The sequence below is a fragment of the Furipterus horrens genome, unplaced genomic scaffold (assembly GCF_987537825.1).
Source record: "Furipterus horrens unplaced genomic scaffold, mFurHor1.1.pri manual_scaffold_15, whole genome shotgun sequence".
NCBI lineage: Eukaryota > Metazoa > Chordata > Mammalia > Chiroptera > Furipteridae > Furipterus > Furipterus horrens.
In genome coordinates, this window is record NW_028327185.1 from 22,893,496 (window position 1) to 22,915,673 (window position 22,178).

General features: G+C 44.5%; 1 protein-coding gene across 2 annotated transcripts in view; it reads left to right on the top strand.

Moving 5' to 3' along the window:
- The first annotated feature begins 1,041 nt into the window (after nucleotides 1-1,041).
- The window catches only part of MTR (5-methyltetrahydrofolate-homocysteine methyltransferase), an 89,550-nt gene continuing 68,413 nt past the window's right edge, over nucleotides 1,042-22,178 (top strand). Inside the window, exons 1-8 of one of the 2 annotated variants that reach the window (XM_090263207.1) lie at nucleotides 1,042-1,276; nucleotides 5,799-6,013; nucleotides 9,774-9,863; nucleotides 11,468-11,537; nucleotides 13,233-13,325; nucleotides 14,710-14,816; nucleotides 20,379-20,438; nucleotides 21,152-21,246. In XM_090263207.1, coding sequence (XP_090119333.1) covers nucleotides 1,243-1,276; nucleotides 5,799-6,013; nucleotides 9,774-9,863; nucleotides 11,468-11,537; nucleotides 13,233-13,325; nucleotides 14,710-14,816; nucleotides 20,379-20,438; nucleotides 21,152-21,246 — 764 coding nt within the window. In that variant the 5' untranslated portion in view covers nucleotides 1,042-1,242. Of the gene's footprint in view, nucleotides 1,277-5,798; nucleotides 6,014-9,773; nucleotides 9,864-11,467; nucleotides 11,538-13,232; nucleotides 13,326-14,709; nucleotides 14,817-20,378; nucleotides 20,439-21,151; nucleotides 21,247-22,178 lie in introns of those variants that run through there. The other variant, XM_090263206.1, reaches the window with a different exon arrangement.

Sequence of the window (22,178 nt, forward strand, 5' to 3'; positions counted from 1 at the left end):
CATCTTTGGTAAGAATGCTATTCACAGTGTCATTAATTTTGTAGACTAAGAAATTGAGATACAATTACATACAGAGTAAGAATGGCATGCAAACTTGTGCTTCATTTGGTCTCAATTTTATTTTTTCTAGGTTCATTTGTTTTTCCTCCCATCTGTGATGCTCAGCCTCAGTGATGTCTTGTATTTTCAAATTCTCGCAAGTGCTGAGTTGTACCTTCTCCCAGCTGGAATGGCCTTGCCTGGCATGTCTTTCCTTTTAGACCAGAGATTCTCCCCTGGTGCGTGGCAAGAATGTTTGTAACATTCAGTACCTGATGAGTCAGTCGGAGGCACTGCGCTCTTTCCTAGACAACAGCCGACACAATAGCTACCCAGGGTGTAAATGAATCAAAATTATACCTATTTTTGTCAGATCAGAAAAAAAAGTGTTTTGGGGGGTGGGCCACAGAATTTTAGTAATTAGTCTACTTGCGCCATGAGATGAAAAAGGTTGAAGATCGCTGCTTTAGGCCCAGCTTCTTCTCCGAGGCTCCCCCAACCCCCAGGTCCTGCCGCCGCCTTGGCGCACCGTATGCCGGCATTCACCTAGTTCCCCGCTCAATCCTGAGTCGTGCCTCCGTCCTGAGTTCCTCTGAGCCAGCGGTGGGGTCTTTTCATTCCAAGGCCTGACGCACGGTAAGAGCTCAATAAATGTTTAACTGTCCGTTAGCGGCCATTAACATGCATCTCGCCCCGCCACAGAAAAGACCAGGACGCGACTGGCGCCCGGCCGTCTACTCAACGGCACACTCCGCGCTGGCTCGGCGTCGGAGCGTCGGCTTCCACCATGGCTGACCCTGCCCGCGCCCACGGGGCCGCGCTTCCGGATCCGGGACGCGGAGGTTAGCGAAGCCTCTCAAGGACGAGACCCCCACCCACGACTACATCTCCCGAAGAAACCTGGGGCGAGCCCCAGGCGATTGGTTGAGACCGACAGCCAATACGGCCGCAAAGAGCTCGCACAGCCCAATCACGGCCCCGGGGTGGAGCTCCACGAGGAGGCTCGGTGGCTGCACGAACTATTTGCGTCCTGACTGTCCGATCCCGGTGGCAGGGGGCCTGGCCCGGCTTCGGGCCACGTCGTCTGCTTTCTCTGGTCCAGTCTGCGGCAGCCCCGCTCTGGCCGGCACTGCTCTCTGCCGTCCCCTGTGGAGACTTCCCCGCTGCGCCCCGCTCCCGAGGAGGAGCTGCAGACCTGGCGGCATGTCACCCCCGCAGCAGGAGCGCATGTCCTCGGGTAACACTCGGCTGGGCCCCGGGTGCGGTGCTTTCTGACTCGTGCTGTGGGCTCCCAGTCGCGGGGTGGTGCTCACACCCCCTGACACTCCGCGCAAGCTTCTCGCGGGCAGACGGGCGGCGCCTGTAGGCTCCAGGAGCAGCCCGAACACCCACGTGTGTCCCGGCCGGCACCCCGTCCTTCCCCCATCCGCACCCCTCCCTCCCCGGGCAAACCTGCCGTTCTGTCCTGAGCACGCTCTGCCCTTGCCGGGGAAACACTCCTAATGTCCGAGTAAGAACGTTGCGTTTTGACAGCCTGTTTCAGATGGAAGTTTTGCCTGACTTGGCGCTCTTAGTAGGTAGTTACTGAGCACCTACTGTGCTCAGCCACAGAGAGGCCAGGTGCCCAGAGACAGGTAAGGAGCCCGAAGACGTGCTGCAACTACACGAGCGTTTGTTGTGCCCCGAAGCGTTGAGCAGCGGCGCAGGCACTGCTAAAGCAGACCCGCAGGTGCCCAGCAGGGGGCGGCGGGGAGCAGGGACCGCAAGGGACTGGGCCTTGCCGGCTCCGGGCGCCACGTGGAGAAAAGTCTCGCTGGCCCCGAGTGTGATGTCCGCTGTAGGGAGTCGCAGCGGCGGGCCTCGGGGGCACCGGGCGGGCGTCCGTGCACAGAGGCGCCCACTGACGTGCAGGCGCGAGGGGGCGTGCACAGCGAGGGCTGGAACAGGCGCAGCACTGCGGGCCTCGCGAGCCGCCGGTACCGCCGGCCGGCACTGATGTCCCCGCGGCGGAGACGCTTTGTCCCCGTTGCTGTGAAATCGGACCTGTCGCTCTCGTAGGGTGTCATATGGTCATTGAACAATATGTCACCTGGGACTTGGGACTTTCCCCTCTCCGTGTAATGAAAAAGGGAACTCGCGCTTTCCCTTGGGCGCAAGAGGGGCAGCAACTTTGTGTCCCCTGCAAGGGTGTCAGGGGAGGCTGCTCTAAACGTGCACAGTGTTGTAGACTTAACGGCCGGCACACAGGTCCACAGGCTTGTGGCTGGTGGCCCTTCCCAGAGGGGGTAACGTGTCAGGGACTGCACCCGGCTCGCGAGGCTCTGCAGGGGCCGCGGTGGCTGGAGGCCCTGCAGGGTCACCCCCAGCCGAGGCCAAGGACAGCCAACACCCGGTTTAACCAGCAAATCTTATGGGGTCCTCTAAGGTTACGTAAGGGTGTGGCTCCTGTGGAAGCGGTGGTGCAGTTTTATATTCTATCCGTGCGGTTCCCGTTTGCACTTGTCCTTTTATCTCGGTCTTCTAGTCCATAGGTGGCCTGTTTCTACTAGTCCCGTGTATTTGTGGGTTGCTTTGTGTGTGTATGCTTTTAGTTGACGCCAGGAGGCTCATGGTAGTTGACCATTTACAGCACAGCAGCGCCGTGGTCTCTGGCTCCCACTGCGTGCTGTTCCGGTGAGCACCCAACGCAATGAGTCTGCATGTCCCAGCAGGGTGTCTCCCAGCCGCCGCTCCGACCACCCTCCTCTTACCAGTCTCTGTGGGCCTAGGGGAGAGTTTAGGAGACACGCGGAGGGAGATGGCTGGGTTTTCTGCGTGCTTCGTGGGCTGCGCTCCAGAACGACTCTGCCTGAGTTCCCACAAGCACACCTGAGGGTTCCGTTTTTTTTTTTGTTTTTTTGTTTTTTTGGTGTTATCCAATCTTCTAATTATTGCCCATCTATTGGGTGAAAATTGTTATGGTGCTGTTTTAATTCACATCTCTCTGATAGTAAATGAGGTTGAGTATCGCGTCATCTACCCTTGGTTATTATTGTTTTCCCCTCCCTTCACTTGCCTATTCATATATTTTTTGCCCATTTTTCTATTCAATTTCTTATTGACTTGTAGGATTTCCTTGTAGGTTATAAATGTTAGTCCTTTTCAAGTTTAGACATTGCAAAATCTACAATTCATAATCTGTTTATTTTGTTCGCGTTGAGTTTCTTTAAAATTTTTTTTCTAATTTTATTTTTTAATTACAGCTTATACTCAATATTATTTTGTATTAGTTTCAGAGGTACAGTCTATCGTATCGGCAGCCGTCCGTCTCGAGAGACGATGGTGTAGCTTCTTAAGAGTCTATCTGCACCGCCGAGAATGGCTGTGCAGTCCGACTCGGGAGTGACACGGTATCTGTCTCCTCCCGTGTTTGGATCGACATCTTGCGATGACGCTGGAGTGTCCTCTCCAGTGAAGCTGAAGCTACAGAGCCTGGGCAGGGTGATATGGAGGGTCTGCTGTTGCCCATGCAGCAGACCCCCCCTCTCTTCGCAGCTGAAGGGTCCAAGGGAAAGACGGAGTCAATACAGCTTGACTTCAGGTGCGCCGCAGGAGTTGCCGGTGTTGACTACAACGTCAAACCGCCTTAGGGACTCCGGCTCCGGATTTTCTGTCGGGGTTTACTCCCTTAGCCTTTCCCCTGAAGAGGTATGCCGCAAGGCAGCGGAGGTTTTTTGGAGTCAGAGTTTTCCTTCTCTGATGTGCCCTGACTGGAAGATCGAACCAGCGACACTTAGCTCGCAGGCCGACGCTCAATCCACTGAGCCAAACCAGCCAGGGCTTGAGGTACAGTCTAGTGATTAGGTAATCATATACTGTCACCGGTACCCAACCTTTCTGGCAACAGGGACCAGTGCGTAGGATGGTTTCAGGATGATTCAAGCATTACATTCAAGCTCACCTCCTGCTGTGTAACAGGCCCGGAGGCTGGGGACCCCTGATATACTTTATAAAGTGGCCCCCCCAGTATTTCCAGTACTCACCTGGTACCATACTTAGTTATTACAATATTACTGACTGTATTCCCCGTGCTGTACTTTACATCCCCATGACTATTCTGTAACTACCTATTTGTACCTCTTAATCCCTTTGCCTTTTTACCCAGCCCCTATCCCCCTCCCACCTGGCAACCATCAATCTGATCTCTGTATATATGAGTTGGTTTCTGTTTTGTTTGTTTATTTATTTTGTTCTTTAAGTTCCATGTATAAGTCAAATCATCTGGCATTTGTCTTTCTCTGATTAACTTAATTCACTTAGCCCAATACCCTCATGGTCCAGCTATACTGTCAAAATGGTAAGATTTCATTCTTTTTTGTGACTGAAGTCATTTTCCATTGTATTTTTCTTCAACAACTTTTAAAATCCACTGTGGTGGATTTCACTTAACAGAAATTCTTAGTTTGTATGTAATCAAATTCACCTTTTAAAAAACATTATAGGTTGAGCTTTTTGAGTTGTAAGAAGTCTTTCTCTGTTCTAAGTAATAAAGGTTTTCTATATTGTACATTTTTGTTTTGTGATATGGGTTGATATATATTATTTGGTGAGTTAAGTAAACTCCACTTTTTCAAAGTTAAGTTAGCTCTTTACAGGCTTTTAGTCTTCCATACAAGTAATAGAATAAGTTTGTCAAATTTCTCATAAAAATCAGATGTGTTGCTTATAATTAAAAAAGAACACTTTGCTCTCTTGGATGTATGATGACTCTTAATAAGATCTTGGAATTTGTATGTGTGGGAACAGGGTATTTTTTAATGGTAAATAGTGAACTGTTTTAAAGACTGAGAACAGTTTTTATTTCTGGTTGAGGTATGAGTGTCAAGGTGGATGAGCAGTGGGAGGATTTGGGGTGGTGGTGACCAAGTGCTCACGCAAGCAGAGTGAGCCAAGCCGCAAGGGGATTTTGAGGCGGAGGGGGTGAGTCTGAGCAGCTCCCAGCAGTAGCCTTCCTTGTACAGGCTTCAATAAAATCACCTGTGAAATGAAAAGGATGAGAAGAATTTGGTGCTAAAAGAACTCAGAGGTTGGGAACAGCAGATGTGGGAAGTGTGGAGGGTCGCCAGGGAAGGTAGAAGAGGATTCACGTTAGGAGTGCTCAGTGACTCCAAGCAGCATAGTTTTGTGGCTTTTCAGTAGTTCTTGGAAACCAGGAGGTAGGATTGGAAGGAGAGGCATCAGGGCTTCTCCGGGCTGGGAGTGAGAAGTCAGGGACATAGCAGAGTCGAGACGTTCCGGGTGTTAGGCCACTATTATTTTATAGATGGAGCAGAGGGGGCTAAATCCCGGTGTGAGGCTGTTAGTTCTGGTGGTAGGAGGAGAAGTCTGTCAAAGTTAACAATTAAATGGAGTTAGGAATTATTATTTTTAATTATCCAGGTTGAATCTCCCTACTAGGGAGCATGTGTGCACAGAATTAGAGGCAGAGACAGCCCCGAGGGCGGCTCCGCAGCTCGGCTGGCCTTGTATCACCTGGCTCATTGCTGCCCTTTCCTCATCTGTGAAATAGGAACTGCAGCTTTAACGTTTGTTTGGTGCTTCATGGTGACTGTGCAGTGTACCATCTTGGCATTGTAAAAACTTTTTGGGCAGCATGTTTCTAATGTGGAGCTATGAGCATATCTTTCATGAGCCCTATTAACTCTCTATTGTGAATGGATATAAATTACTCTAAACTCCCTCTCCACACATCGTTTAAGAAAATTTCACTTTCTTTAAAGCAGGCACAAAGAAAACCCTGCAGGATGAGATTGAAGCCACTCTCCGGGAGAGGATCATGGTGCTGGACGGAGGGATGGGAACCATGATCCAGCGGCACAAGCTGAGTGAAGAACACTTCCGAGGTCAGGAATTTAAGGATCATGCCAGGCCACTGAAGGGCAACAATGACATTCTAAGTATAACTCAACCCGATGTCATTTATCAAATCCATAAGGTAAAGTGTCATCAGGGGCTTGCTTATATTTTAAATCCGTCATTCTTCACACCATGTCATGTCCTGAGGGCAGAGCACTGTGCTGAGCGCTCTAGAGGAAACAGAAGGAAGAGGTGACTTGTTCAGAATGCAGGCGTTGGACACTATATAAAAGTCACATACTGTGTTGAGCATTCAGGGTAAGAAGACAAGGAAGGTAGGTTTTCTGTCTTTGAGCTGTTTGAACTCCAGTGGAAAAACCCACAAAATCCTGGAAAAATTAGGGTTTTCACATACACCCTATGACGTAAGTCACAAAAAGAGCCTTGATGAAATACAATGGAAGGTAGTTTTTATTTCATTTTGTAGATTTGGAAATTGAGGATTGCAGAGGTTAAATAACTTGTCCGACGAGACAAAGGTTTACTGACCTGAAATCCCATGTTCTTTGATGCTATCTTTTTGTCTCCAATAAAAATGGCTAGCCAACACAAAGAGATCAGAAGCAAGTAACTGGGTATTGCTATACTTTTAAAATTTTTAAATAAGCATAGAACTAAGTTGTTTCATAGGTGATCATAGGAAATTTCCTAGAACTATGACTAGAAAAGATAATCAGGTGATATAATCTGTTTCCCTGGTCTGGATTCAATTAGAAGGACCAAACTTATCAGTTAAGGGAGAAAGTTTTATTTTTCTGGAGCCCTCATCATTATAGGTGTTTCAGACTATTCCTAAGGGAAAGAAATGTTACCTAAACCAATCACTGAGTGGTTAAGTGAATCATTGAGTGGAAGGGATCATTTTACTGGGTCATCAAAACTTTGTTCTAAGTAAGATCAGATGGTTTTCCTTTGAAGAAAAACTAAGAATGCCTTTCCTTTGGTTATAACAGGAATTATAGGTAGTGGAAGAGTTCAAACTGGTCTTTGGAGAGGCTTGGTTCTGCAGAAAGAATGATAACTTGGTTTTCCTACTAGGCCTTGAGAATATGTAGTCAAATCTCAAAATCCTGGTGTGCTGAGACTGGCAGTATCCTCATGGGTATAAATTGCTTGGGGTGGTTACGCAGCTCAGTTCTTCTAATGAAGCCAGGGAGTCACACGAACACCAATGCCATGTGGCTTTGTTCTTGTGGATGATCACTGGAGTCTAAGTTTCCAGGCATAGCAATTTACGCCTGATTTTCAGTCCTGAATAGCTACTGCCTAGAACAGTATCTTGCATGTAGTAAGTACTCAGTAAACATTTGAAGGAACGAATCTTGTCCTGTGTATCAGACAGGCATCTAGGTGGAACAACAAGGTTCCCATGATAGGTGCATGAAGCAAAAATAGCTGTAATGCAGTTAGGTGTACCCAGCTACCTCATTCTTGGGCAAAGATTTACCAACTGGAGTCTTTGAATGTAGAGACCATGTTATGTTAAGAACGGAAAAAGACTGGGTTATTTTCACAGTTAGTTATTTCTAGTGGAATTAATGGCTGTAGATCGGATCCTCTGATATTTAAGTTTAATGGAATTTCTAAGTTATATATGTAAGTGCCTGACATTAAGCTTTTATTGCAGAGGCATCTCTTTCAAAGACATTTACCTCAAATAAGCACTTTGGCAGGTGCTTGACACACATTCTAGCTAAACAACTAGAGAAGGAGCCAGGCCACTTCTACCCACGAAGTTCCCTTTTAAGAAAGCCCAGGGTAAGCTAGATAACTGACCGCTTGAGTGACAGTTCTTTTCCCTTTCTGCACCCTAATGCCCACTCTTATGTATTAAATTTTCAAATAAAAGAGTGAGCTAGGGAAACCCTAGGACCCCAACCTTAACCTCAGGAAAGGCTGAGCTCCAGGTTCACGTGTGCTCACTTGCTCACGTACACCTACCCCATCCCGCCTTGCTGCGTGGCCCCAGGAGTGCCTGCACCATCCAGGACCTGTAAATAACAAATCGTGCTTCTTACAAAGTTCCCTGATGGTTACTGTTGAAGTGCATCTGGCCGTCATAACCACAAGGGCCCAGGTGAGGGCCTCAGACATTCCTGGCCGGTTGCTGTCAGTATAGACTGAGACCAACATGAGACCGTATTTGAAACGTCTGTTAGCCTCTATAAGGGCTGTCTTTACTTTAATGTCCTTCTTTAATTTTGACAGCTTTCTTCAGGAGAAACCTGAGGAGCAGAGGAATTAACTAGCTTGCCCCAGATCACGCATTTATTAAGTCTGTGAGACGAGGATTGGACTGGAGGTGTCCTGTGCAGGGCCCACGGGTGGCATAGTGACCTGCGAAAGGCGGAGAGGGCGGCGGCGAGCTAGAGACAGCACCTTCTAACTTTGTGTCATGGGAATTTCAAAACTGGGAATTTAGAAATATTTTTTTCTCTAATTATAGACGGTATGCTTTCACTGTTTAAAAAAGCATAAAAAAGGAAATAAAAATCACTTGTAACATCAATACCAAGAGATAACTACCATTCACATATTCTATTTTATATTTTAACCTAGTTTTCTATACTGGGACTTAAAAAATTAAATTATTCTAAAATTTGCATTTTTTACTTAAATACCATGAGCATTAAATGTTCTGAAAAATGATTTTAATAACTTCATAATAATCTACTGTATGTATACATTATCAGTTATTTAACTAATCTCCTTATTTGTAGGCATTAAGAATTCTTGCTCTTTTTTGAAAAATTAAATTTTAATTAATTTATTCTCATAAAAGAAAACCCATAGATAAGAATAAATTCCCTTTAAAGCTATTCCAAAGTTCTGTTTTTTGCTAAGGTAACCACTTATATTAGTTGACATATGTCTTTCCAGATGATTTTGTTATGCATTTGTGTAAGCATATATGTGTACAGGTATGTATGTGCATACATATATATCTAGACAACTCAAGCAGTAATGTTTGTATATATGTGTGTACATATGAATGATGTCATGCTTTACATATCAATCAATCTTGTTTTTCTATTCAGCAATACTTTGGAGATCTTTCCATGTTGGTGTATGTAGATATACACAATATTTTTAGCTTCCACATGGCATGTAATAAAATGGGTGTGTGATAGTTTATTTAGCTGTTTCTTTACTGATGGAATTTAGGAAGTTTGTGCCTTAAAATGTGTACACCTTGGCTTTTGTTGCCCAGCTCTTCTGCAGAGAGTTTTATCCACTAGAAGGCGTTGGGTTCATTCCCTGTGGGACCGTGTAGGAGGCTGAGAGAGTCCAGGGCGCTCATCAGGTTGGAGTTGAGAGAAAGGTTTTAAGCAGGGAGAACAGGAGGGCGCTGGGTCCTCAAGGTTCTGGGAGGGTGCGGGTCTGCTGTGGGGGACTGGGAGCTGTGGCCAGCTTTGAGATCTAGACAGAGGAGTGCTCAGTGGGGTCTGATGAGGGAAGCAGTGGGAAGGGAGAGGAGAGGTGGAATGTCCTGTGCCAGACACTTGGTATGTTATTATGTGTCATCATATAGCCACCCCGTGAAGGAGGGTTTTAGTACTTTCAGATGAGGGCACCAGGACTCAGAGAGTTTAAGGAACTTGACTCAATTCATGGAACTTTGTGTGTGAACTTGTCTGAATTCAAGTGCTGTGTGTATTTACACCACGTGCCTTCCTAGGAAAGGCACACATCTTTTTGCTCCTCTAGCCTCCAGTGCAGTGCTGTGTGCTTAGTAAGCGGTCAGAGGCTGTTTGGGGGTGATGATGATGAGGGGGCGTGTTTAGTGTTGGGGGAGAGGGGTGCTACGGCTCAGCATTGCCATTGCCGTCTCATTGCAGGATTACTTGCTGGCCGGGGCGGACATCATTGAAACCAACACTTTCAGCAGCACTGGTGTTGCCCAAGCTGACTATGGCCTGGAACGCTTGGTGAGACTCGCATTTCCCCTCATAACTGAGATGCTTGTGGGCATTTACCACACTGCTAGTTGCTAAGTGGGAAGACCCCCCTGAAGCGAATGCCTAATTACCTGTTGTTTGTGCTCAGATAGGGAAGTGGTTTGACTCTTTTCTGCTTATAAATATAGAGGCCCACTTATTTTCCTTCTGGCTTCTTCTATGGGCAAGTAGTAACCAAATAGAGATGATGCTTATTACGTAGTGACTGTTGATAAAGGTGTAATGATTGGCCGTGTGCACTGTTTTGTGAGGCCTTTTTAAGTATTGCGTGGGAGATTTGATTTCCTTTTTTGAAAAATAAACTATGACGAAATACATGTAACATAAAATTTAGCATCCTAACTATTTTTAAGTGTAAGTTTAGTGGCATTAAGTACATTCACATTGGTGCCACCATCACCAACATCCATCCACAGAATTCTTTTCATCTTTCAGAACTGAAACTCCGTCTCCATTAAATAGTAACTCCGCATTTCCCTTTCTGCCCAGACCCTGGCACCCACCATTCTACTTTCAGTCTCTATGAACTTGGCCACTCTTGCACCTCATAGAAGTCTAGTCATGAGATCATGTACCTTTTGTGTATCGAGGGAAAATGATTGCAGTTACTTTTGTGTGGTTTTAGAGAAGGAGTTGGCAAATTTTTTCAGTGAGGGCCAGGTAGTAAATATTTTGTCCTTTGTTGGCTGCACATAGTCTGTTGCTACCACTCGGTTCTGTCATTGTAGTACAAAAGCAGTCACAGAAAATGTGTAAACGGTGGGCTCAATTGTGTTCTAATAAAACTTTATTTACAAATAGGCAGCAGGCTAGATTTGCCCTGGGAGCCATAGTTTAATAAACCCCTATTTTGGGATATTATGGTTTCTTAATATATAGATATGAGGATCCAAGGCACAGAGGATCTTTGAATTAGATGGAATCTTGAAGATCACAAGTCCAGGTCTCCCTAACTTGGCTCGTGGAAGCCCTTTAGGAGGCCTCTGAGCCTCTTTAAATTGTAGATAGTACTTTGCATGTGTGTGCATACTTGCTTTTATTTTCTAGTGAGTGGATTCATGGACCTTTACCAAATTTCAAGAGGTTAATAATCTACAAAATGTTCAGAATCATTGATTACAACCATTGTTTAGTGAATAAAGTCAGGGCCTGAAGAAGTTGCCATGGGAACTGCCCGGGATGGCAGTGACGAAGCGGTCCTGGTCCTAGAAGCCAGGCCTCCTGTGTCTAAAGGCTGTGCGTTTTCCATTACTATTCTTTTTTCTAAATCTCAGAATATTTAACTACATCAGTTTATTCTGACATGCCAGATGTCCAGAGATTGTCCTTTTGCCACCTTGCTTATAGTTTCGGGGAAGAACCTAAAAGCAGTTCCTAAAGATTTTTGCCTTTCCCATTGCTGTGGAGGCTGGGGCAGCTCATAGGGCTTCCTGGCCAAGATTTCATTCAGACCTCAAATTAATTTGCTTTCCATTCCCGTATTGAATGACATTGGCTTTTAGAAGGGTCATGAGTTCCTTATTTAACATGTGGAGGAAAATAAGGATGAGCTAACATTTGTAGTTCTGTGTTAGGTCTACCGGATGAACAAGTGTTCGGCAGCATTGGCCAGAAAAGCAGCTGAGGAGGTAACTCTCCAGACAGGTAAGGAATGTTTTTCCCCCTTTATATATATATTTTTAAGATTTATTTATTTATTTAATTTAGAGGGGAAGGGAGGGAGAAAGAGAGGGAGAGAAACATTGACATGCAAGAGAAACATCGATGGGTTGCTTCTTACACGCACCCCAAATGGGGACCAGGCTTGCAACCCAGGAATGTGCCCTAACTGGGAATTGAACCGGCAACCTTTCAGTTTGCAGGACAATGACCAACCAACTGAGCCACTCCAGTCAGGGCTCTCCCTTTTTTTCAAAGGTGATTCTTTGGATAGTTTCAGCTGTAGTATGCTGCCCTTATTGTACCATTTCCTTTAATAATCATTGGCTTACCAGCAACCCTGCAGACACTGTGTTGAACTTACTTATAGGTTGCTTCTCTGCAATTTCACAGTCAAGCATTCAATGTCTCTCTGAATTGACTATCCCCGTGGACCTTGGGCTCAGGGTTTGTTCTGTGTTTACTCTGCTGCTTGGACCATGGCTTCCATGATTTCGTCCCTTTGAAAGCATGTCATGCAGGTATTAAGGCAAGAGCTGACAGTTTTGATCATTTTGGTTATTATTTAGGTATCTGACCTTCCCCTTTAAAGCTTTTCTCATCCCTGTGGTTGGCTTATCTAGGTAAAGAGATACTGTTTTTGGAACGTTTCCACTGCCTACCACTGATGTCCTTGAAGGCTCCGTGTAGCACACAGAAGAGTGTGTCATAGATTCAGTCTTGCAGGAACTTGAAAAGCAGCTCCCTGGAATAACAAACCTCCTGGCGGGCTGCCGTAAGGCACTCGGGCAGCATCTGGTGGGGAGGCTTGGAGGGAGGGAATGGAATAGAAGAAATATGTGGGACTCTTGGAGGTTTGAAAATGTGAAATTACTGCCACCAGGAAAGATGGAAGAGGACTGTCAGTAAGTTAGACACAGCATGCTAATGAATGAGGACTGATCAATTTATAGGAACTCTGTTTCTGCCCTGGCTGGTGTGGCTTGGTGGATTGCGTGCTGGCCTGTGAACAGAAAGAAACTCTGTTTCTGAGAGATAATGTTTAAATCCATGAAAATCTTTAGACTATTACCCCAACAGAGTTGCAGGTCGGAGGCTGTTCAGCCAGCGAAAGCAAGGAAAGAGAAGGACATTTTTCTTATTCCCACATTATTGTTCAGCTTCGGGGAAGATAAGGAATATTTGGGCCTGTTACCTGTTGAATGCTACTGTAAGGAGCTTTTGCAGAACCTATGTTAAGTTCAGGAGCTTTAAGAATAGGGAGAGAGAGAATTCATCCAAACATAGCTATGGTGACAGAAAAGGATTACTTCCTGAAACACTTGGAAGCCAAACTTGTGAGAATTCAGAGCTTTTGGGATTGACTTGGTGATAATATGTGCACATGCCCTATATTTCAAAATTTCTTCAGTGGGATCCAGGACAACCCCACATCAAACATATATTTATAGTACATTCTATGAACTGTCTCTTTAAGTGGGAGAAATACTAGTTCAGGAGAGGTCAAGTTTTGTCGTCAAATGAAATAAGAATAAAGTTTGGGCTTTTACATCTTTAGGATTTCAGAGTTTTGGACAAAGGATTATAGATCTATATCCTAGGGAAATCTTATACCTTACTGGTTCACAACAAAAACCTTGAGCTCCTCAGAGATTTCACACTTGCTTTTCTTTCCCAAAGGAATTAAGAGGTTTGTGGCAGGAGCTCTGGGTCCAACTAATAAGACCCTCTCTGTGTCCCCATCTGTGGAAAGACCAGACTGCAGGAACATCAGTGAGTATTCTTCACGTATAATCAGTGATCTTGAGCTCGTGCTACTATGCGTTAGTAACCTCTACGTCTGTAAAACGACACCAATAATGGGATCTGTCTCAGGGGTTTTGTGACTTAATCCACATAAAGGGCTCACAACAGTCCCTGGAATATAAACTACATCTAAAAAAAGATTAGCTGTCAGTTTTTGTTTTTGTTTTTGTTTGGGGCTAGCTTTCAAATGTACATAGTGTTGTGTTCTTTTTTATTAGCTGTGGAAATAAAAGCAATCAAAATAAAGCTTTAAACTAAGAAGTTGAGAAATTATGGACACCAAACCTTGTTGTATTAGAGACTAACCCATTAGACCTCCATTTTATTTATCATAAAGCAGTCCAAACTATATAAACATACTAGTATTATAAAAATTATAAACTATCATATATAAGCATACTTGCATTGAGATTCTACAAAAATTTACAAATCTAGGTCAATTTCTTAAGCATCAGACTATAAAAAATAATTGAACTTTCAGAGCTGAATAGTCATGATACTATGTGTAGTAATGGTTTATGTAGATGCTAAGTTCAGGAAGCATGACTTGTAGGTTTTTAGTCACAGAACTTCCCGTGCAGCGACTCCACACTTTGTCCCCAGGTTGCTCCCTGGGATGCCCCCACAGTCTGGGCATGCCAGTGAGCACTGACCCTCCCCATCTGTGCTGTGTCCAAGGAGGCGCGCTCGCGTGCTCGGAGCCTTTTCTGCTGAGGACCTGAGCATTTCCTCTTCTGTCTGGGAAGTGAAATGGGGAGAGGGATGACGCCTCGGATGCAAACAGACAACTTAGCATGTTTCTAACAAGAAGTTTACCTAGGAGTGACTGAACACTTTTCTTTGAGATGGAAATGGCCCACCAGGCAGGTTTTTTTCTCTCTGACACAGTTGGTGTCAGAGGGCCGGAGCCAAATCCACAGGACTGCAGCCTTTCGCCATGGAGTGCGAGGGATGTGACTCACCCTGTGATGAGTCCGCCTCAGTGCGACACATTTCTGCAGTTCCTCCTCGTCCTCATCCCTGTGAATTGATTAAAACTGCTCTAAGGATCTCTACTGTAGGTACGGGGCTCAGCGAACCCTGAGCCTCCCATTCACTCGCTGTCTCTGCCCACACACGGGAAGTGCAGGCTTCATGCCAGTGTTTGGGGGCAACTATGTTTGGTTTACTGGTTTAACTTCTGTTACTGCCATATTTCTGAATTTAGTTTCTTATAAAAGGTGACATTTCCTTAAATTATGCGTGATCAACCAGCAACATGTGGTTCCCAGGTGCCAGGCCTGAACTCAGCATGTCCTGGCCATTCTGGGGATATTGATGACTGAGGGACTGGATGGGTTTATTTTTGCAGCTTTTGATGAGCTCGTTGATGCCTACAGAGAGCAGGCCCAAGGGCTTCTAGACGGCGGGGTGGATATCTTACTTGTCGAAACTATTTTTGATACTGCCAATGCCAAGGTGAGTTAAGGGAGGAAAAGGGACAGGGCTGGGGTTGGGGAGCTGAGATAATCTCCTGTGTGGTGAGAAGACAGTGACAGCGATTATTGCAGTTAAATGAAATTCCTCTATTGCATTTTATTCTTGGCTATTAACTGAGGCCAGCAGAATGGAAAACAAAACCCAAAACATCACAAGGTTATCTTTGTAGCTTTTAGAAAAGTTTAAAAAAAAAGTTGTGAAAGTATATATCTTCATGTATAGATACATGGGTAATAAATGTATGCACATGGGTCTACATTCAAAAGATATTATACATAAATGTATGCAGTGGAAAGTAATATCCTTCCATCTCCTCTTCCCTGGGGGTAGCTACTATTACCAGGGTGGAGGTCCTGATGGGGACTGTGCAGATATCAGCACGGGGGTGTGTATGTGTCTGTACAAAGGTATATAAGTATATGGTGTAAAAAGTAAATGTCCTTCTATCTGTGCTTTCTATTTATTTGTTTAACTTTCAGTTACAGCCGACATCCATTGTTAGTTTCAGGTCTGCAACACAACATAGTGAGCAGACATTTATATAACTTACAAAGTGATTCCTCGATAAATCTCTCACCCACCTGGCACCATACGTGGTTATTCCAATATTATTAACCATATTTCCTGTGCTGCACTTTACATCCCTGTGACTGTTGTATAATTGCAGATTTGTACTTCTTACTCCCTTCCCCTGTTCCACTTATCTCACAACTCGCTCCCATCTGGCAGCCAGCAATTTATACATATGATTCTTTGCACAGTGTATCTAGAGAATAGATTTCTACAAGTGAAATTGCCTGGTGAAAAGGTTTGTGCGCTGTTCATGCTGATCATTAGTGTCAAATTAGCCTCCTTCGAGATGTGCTCATTCAGACCCCTGTCAGCAGCCCCCGCACAGCATGCTGGTCTCATCACCCCTCACTGACACCATCTAGTGTATACTTTTTGATCTTTTCCAATTTGATGTGTGAAAAATGCTTCCTCACTGCAGGTTTCCTTTATATTTTTATGACTGTAAATGAAATAGAGCAGTTTTTAAAAAAATCCTCACCTGAGGATATATTTATTGACTTTAGAGAGAGATTAGCAGAGGGGAGAGAGAAAGAACATCACTGTGTGAGAGAAACACCAATTGGTTGCCTCCTGTACGTACCTGGACTGGGGTTTGAACCCACAACATAGATAGGTATGTGCCCTGACCAGGGATTGAACCCGCAACCTTTTTTGGGTGTATGGGATGACGGTCCAACAAACTGAGCCACCTGGCCAGGGCAAATGGAGCATCTTTTTAAAGTCTTACAACCATTTATATTTTCTCTCCTGTCATTTGTGTCCTGTGCCTTGTTTCTGTTGGACTTTTGGTCTTTTTTATTGGGTCTTTCCCTAATGAAATCATCCTTGTCCGTGATGAGTAGCAAATATGGTTTCCAGTTTGGTGTTTGACTTTTGACTAACATATGTGGTGGTGATGGTGATACAGTTGTAGTGTTTTTTCTTTGACATAGTGTTTAAATGGTGCAAGAGAATTTTAATTTTGTATGGTTGGATTTATGGATTCTGGTTTTTCTGGTGGCAAGGGGATTATATTTGCAAGGGCACTCCCCATTCCGAGATAAGGATAAAAAACCATTTTCTTTTTATCCCTAGTACATACTTTACATTTCATCAAACGTTTAATTGTGTAAATGCTATGGAAATAAGACCACAGATTGAGACTTAAAAAAAAAAAAAAAGACTATTCTGTGACTACCAATTTGTACTTCTTAATCCCTTCCCCTTTTCACCTGTCTCTCAACCTCCGCCCTGCCCCGCCCCCGCCCCCCCCCCCCAAATCTGGTAACCATTAAAATGTTCTCTGTGTCTGTGAGTCTGTGAGTCTGTCTCTGTTCTGCCTGTTTATTTTGTTCTTTAGGTTCCACATGTAAGTGAAATCATTTGTCATTTGCCTTTCCCTGTTGGACTTATTTCACCCTCATCCTGTTTCTACAGTGGCACAGTTTCATTCCTTTTATGGCTGAGTCCTGTTCCAATACATAGATGCCCTTGTTCTTTATCCGTCCATCTGTTGGTAAACAGTTGGGTGGCTTCCATGTCTTGGCCATTGTAAGTAATGCTGCAGGGAACATATGGATGCATGTGTCTTTTCAGTTTAGCGTTTTGGGTTTCTTCAGAAAATACGCAGAAGTGGAATTGCTGGATCCTTCTTTGTCTCTTGTTACAGCCTTTGTTTTAAAGTCTATTTTGTCTGGTATAAGTATTGCTACTGCAGCTTTTATTATCTTTTTCATTTCTATTTTCATGAAATATCTTTTTCCATCCCTTTACTTTCAGTCTGTGTGTATCTTTCGAATGGAAGTGAGTCTCCTATAGGCAGCATATGTAAGGGTCTTGTTTTTTTATCCATTTAATTTCCACAGGTCTTTTGATTGGAGCATTTAATCTATTTGCATTTAAAACAATTGTTGGTAGATATATTGTTATTGCTATTTTATTATTCATATTTTTAATATTTTTTTCCTTCTTGAAGAAGTCCATTTAACATTTATGGATAATACTGGTTAGGAGGAACTAAACTCCTTTAGCTTTTTCTCATCTGAGAAGCTATTTATCTGTGTTTTGATTCTAAATGATAGAATTGCTGGATAGAGTAATCTTGGTTGAAGTTTCCTTGCTTTTTATCACTTTGAATACTTCTTGCCAGTCCCTTTTTGACTACAAAATTTCTTTTGAGAAATCAGCTGAGTCTTATGGGAATGCCTTTGTAGGTAACTAACTGCTTTTCTCTTCTTGCTTTTAAGATGCTTTCTCTTTAACCTTTGGCATTTTAATTATGATGTGTCTTGATGTGGTCCTCTTTGAGGTCCAACTTCTTTGGGACTCTGTACTTCCTGGACTTGTATGTTTATTTCCTTCATCAGATTAGGGAAGTTCTCTTTCATTATTTTCTCAAATTGGTTCCCAATCCCTTGCATTTTCTCTCTTCTCTTTCTGGTACCCTCGTGATGCGAATGTTGGTATGATTGCTACTTTCTCAGAGGCTCATTATATTATCCTAATTTCTTGGATTCTTTTTTCTTTTTGCTGTTCAGCTTGGGTGTTTTCTGCTTCCTCATCTTCCAGATTGCTGATTTGATTCTCTGTTTCATCTGCTCTGCTGTTGATTCCCTGCAATGTTGTCTTCATTTCAGTGATTGTGTTCTTCAATTCTGACTGGTTCATTTTATGTTTTCTGTCTTTTTGTTGAAGTTCTCAAAGAGCTCATCTGCTATTCCCCTAAGTTCATTGAGCATCCTTACAACCAGTGTTTTGACCTCTACATCTGGTGGCTTGCTTGTCTCCATTTTGTTTAGTTCTTTTTCTGGAGTTTTGTCCTGTTTGTCACTTGGGACATGTTTCTTTGTCTCCTCATTCTGGCTGCCTTCCTGTGTGTGATCGTAGGTATTAGGTAGAGCTGCTATGTCTCCCAGTCTTGGTAGAGTGGCCTTATGCAGTAGCTGTTCTGTGGGGCCCAGTGGTGCATTATCCCTGATCACCTGAGCGGGGTGCTCCAGGTGCGCCGCCCATGTGGGCTCTGCGCACCCTCCTGTTGTAGTTGAGGCTTGATTGCTGTTGGCACTTCAATAGAAGGGATTTACCCCCAGGCCGGTTGGCTGTGAGGCCTGGCTGCAGAGGATCTGCTGTGCAGGGGCCGACCCCACAGAGGAGGACGTCAGTGAGGCTTAGGCGCCTGCTGAGCCCACCCCTTGTGTGTGTTGCATGTGGCCATAGTTGGGTGGTTCTTCCGGGTGGTCTGAAGCTGTCCACCGAGTTCACTGGCTCTGGGGCCTCCTGGGTGGTGCAGGCCGAGGTCAGCTGCCACCCATAATTTTTTAGATTTTTCTTGGTTTTGCACTAAAGTACTTGTATTTGTAAAGCATGTGGGGAGTGACTTCCAGCCAGAAGCTGGATGACTGTTCTGTCTCATGCTTAACATATCACTTATATTGTTTTCTTTATACATCTGTCTAGAAATTATTTGTGAATCTCCAGTAAACAGATCTTATAATTTGAAAAGCAACTCAGGTATACATTTTGAAAATAAGAGCAGTAACAAATATACTAGGAGTCGACTATACCTGAAATGAGATCCAGATAAACATTAGAAAAGAGTCACAATATTGTTTAGATTAGAAATAAGTGTGGTGTAATAACAGGGTGAAGCATGGTGGATATGTTTTTTTAGTGTGGTTTTTAGGTTTTAGAATGTGCGACATCACATCCTTTTGATTATTGAGGGACTGGTTTCCCTCACTCTGTGTCTGGAATTTATTTTGAAATAAGAAATAGGATGGAGATCTAACTACTCTTTTTCTCTAAGGTTACCTAGTTTTCCTAACACTATCTATTAGATATCCTTTTTATTTTCTGATGAGAGGCACCATGTATCATCTAAATTCAGGAGTGTATCTCGTCTGATTCTTTCTAATAATCTGCCTGCCGATGTCACACTGCCATCCTGTTATTTATAGGATAGTGTCATGTCATGTTATATAGCATTATAATTGCAGTGTGTCTGAGTAACTGGTAGGCTGGTAGGTTTTTCATTAAACTCCCCTTCTTTTTCTCAGAACTTTCCTGGCTGTTCTTTCCATGTTTATTTTCTGTAAGATCGTTAGGATCAATTTCTCTAGTTCTAAAAAGAGAAATTTCGATTTTTCCAGTGGGGAAAAAAAACCCACCCTCACAAGGAAGGTACACATCAGTACAGGTTGCATTCTGATTTCAGAAAATTAATTATGAAAATACGCACATCTTAGAGTCCAGAAATGATGAAAAGAAAGAGAGGATGTGTTGCTTGGAACTCAGCAAAGCACGCAGAGTGCACAGTGCCCAGTAACGTGGGGCTTGTATCTTTACATCCCCTTCCGAGCTCATACTCTTTTGGAATGAGTGACACACAGTGTTGGTTCATTACCTACCATGCATATACGAGGGTGTGGAAGGCAGAGGCATTCCAGGTTTAATTTTGGCTGAGAGGAGACAGAGGAGCTCTTCCTGGCTCCTCCTAGAGGAAATGCTGGTTCCTCGGTGAACTTACAGTCAGCGGATGTTTCCTTTAGTGTGACAGTGTGACCTTGAGATGGGGACTGCACTGTGCATTTAGGGAGGACACATTCCTTCTTCCCAGAGAGCAGAGCATGGATCTCACCGGAACGGTCTTAGGCCCTGACTGGTGTGGCTGGGTCGGGCGGCGCCCTGCAAAGTGAAAGGTCGCCGGTTTGATTCCCAGTCAGGGCACATCCTGGGTGGTGGGTTTGGTCTAGACCAGGACATGTGCGAGAGGCAACTGATGAATGTTTCTTTCTTACGTTGATATTTCTCTCCCTCTCTTTTTCTCCCTCCCTTCTTCTTTCTCTTGAAATATAAATAAAATCTTTTTTTTTTTCTCTTTTTTTTAAAAGGGAGAGGTCTTGGAGGAGCCAGGATTCAGATGAGTGAGTTAGACTGACTTTGGACACAGTCTCTCTGAGATAAAGATGATGTTCTTTTTTTCCCTGACAGGCAGCCTTATTTGCACTCCAGGACCTTTTTGAAGAGACATATGCTCCCCGGCCTATCTTTGTAAGTTCTAAAATGTTGATTTTTGTTTATTATTAATACTGTCATTTTGAGGGTAGGGTTGTTTTTTCTTGCATAGAACTATTGATAGTATCTTTTGGGAACCACTTACTTTAACTCTTTTTGTTCACCTCCCTCCTGCCACCATGTCTAGATGAAGAAAATACATCTGGAAGTGGTTGGTGGAAGGCAAAGTGGGCTGGTTGAATTGGGTTCCTGAAGTCAGAGGCTTAGGGACCCACTCCCCTTAGGACCCAGGGATGTGGCCTTGCATGCTGACTGCAAAGTATCCAGCGCTGAAGACAGCAGATTGCCAATTTAGTAACTCAATGGGCAGGCCCACCCGAGAGTCCTAAAGCTGCTCGGTGAGACTAACACAGAACCCAGTCCAGGGCTGTGTCACAGCAGGAGACCGGGGTAACCCGAGGCTCGTGGGAAAGCCTTCTCTAATGAGCCTGGGTGTGAGCGTCCTGCAGCCGTTCTGGTCGTTGCTTTTGCCTCTGTGGCTTTCCCTTTTCCCTTTTCCCTGCTCCCGGCTCCCCGCCTCACTTGGCGTTTTTCTGTTCGGCCGTTGTAGAAAAGGCTGCCTTTGAGCCCCACCGTTCTCTCCCCTGTAAGAGAGCACAGCGAGTCAGCTTGCTCGTCTCGTTTTGTCTTTGTGCCTGGACTCTTAATCTGAGTCTGTATTGTTGACCGAGTTTACTTGGTTAATTCAGATTTCGGGGACAATTGTCGACAAAAGTGGGCGGACACTTTCTGGACAGACAGGAGAGGCGTTTGTCATCAGTGTGTCTCATGCAGACCCACTCTGGTGAGTCATCATTCTTTCCTTGACTCCGTCCCTCTTGGGGGACCTTCCCTAATGGCTGTGGAATGTGACTGAGGAGGGGCTGCTGCTGCTGCGCATTTGCACTGCCCCACCTGCAGGGGCTGTTGGCTGTCCTGGAGGTACATTCAGGCTTCCCTAAGGGCGGCAGAAGACCACCGCCTGCACGGGTCAGCTGGAGGGGCAGGGAGGGCTCTCGTACCTCCTGGGCCAGCTGCATGGCTGTCTGTCTGTCTGTAAGTGTCCCCCTTACACTGTGCTTGCTGGTTCAGTAGTAAGATTTGAAAACTACTGTCAGCACTCACATTTTTTGCAATGCTTTACAAAGTTTTTTTATTTCCTATTTATGGAAAACCAGAAGCAGTCTGGCTTGGAATAAGATGGGAATTTTAAAGCTCAGTTTTTTAATCTTTAAAATTAACACGGCTTTTCCATTCTATTTTCACATCTCTCCCTGTTTTCTTTTCAAAATGCGAGTGAAATGGAAGCTCCAAGAACATATGCTGCTTTTCTCTTGCGCCTTCTCCATCAATGTGCTGTGTATGCTTTCTGCCTAGAAGCTGTGCTCGCCTTCTCTGTTTCTCTCTGTCTCTCTCTGTGTTTCTGTCTCTCTCTGTCTCTGCCTCTCTGTCTCTCTCTGTGCGTTTCTCTCCTGGCTCCTTGTTCACCTTTAAGACTCATCTCCAGAGTCCTCTTCAGGGAACCTGCCTTCTCTGCCAGCCCAGGTGGATGTTGCTGTCAGAGCACTGTTTACTTTTACTGTAGCTTTTGCCACAAAGTAGTAGAAACAGACATCCACTGGGAGTTATTTCCTTTAATTCTGCCAACAACACCTTGGCTTAGGTGCTGCCTCATTTTAGTGAGAAGGGGACTGAGACGCAGAGGTTGTGACTTTGCTCAATAGCAGTAACCAGGGG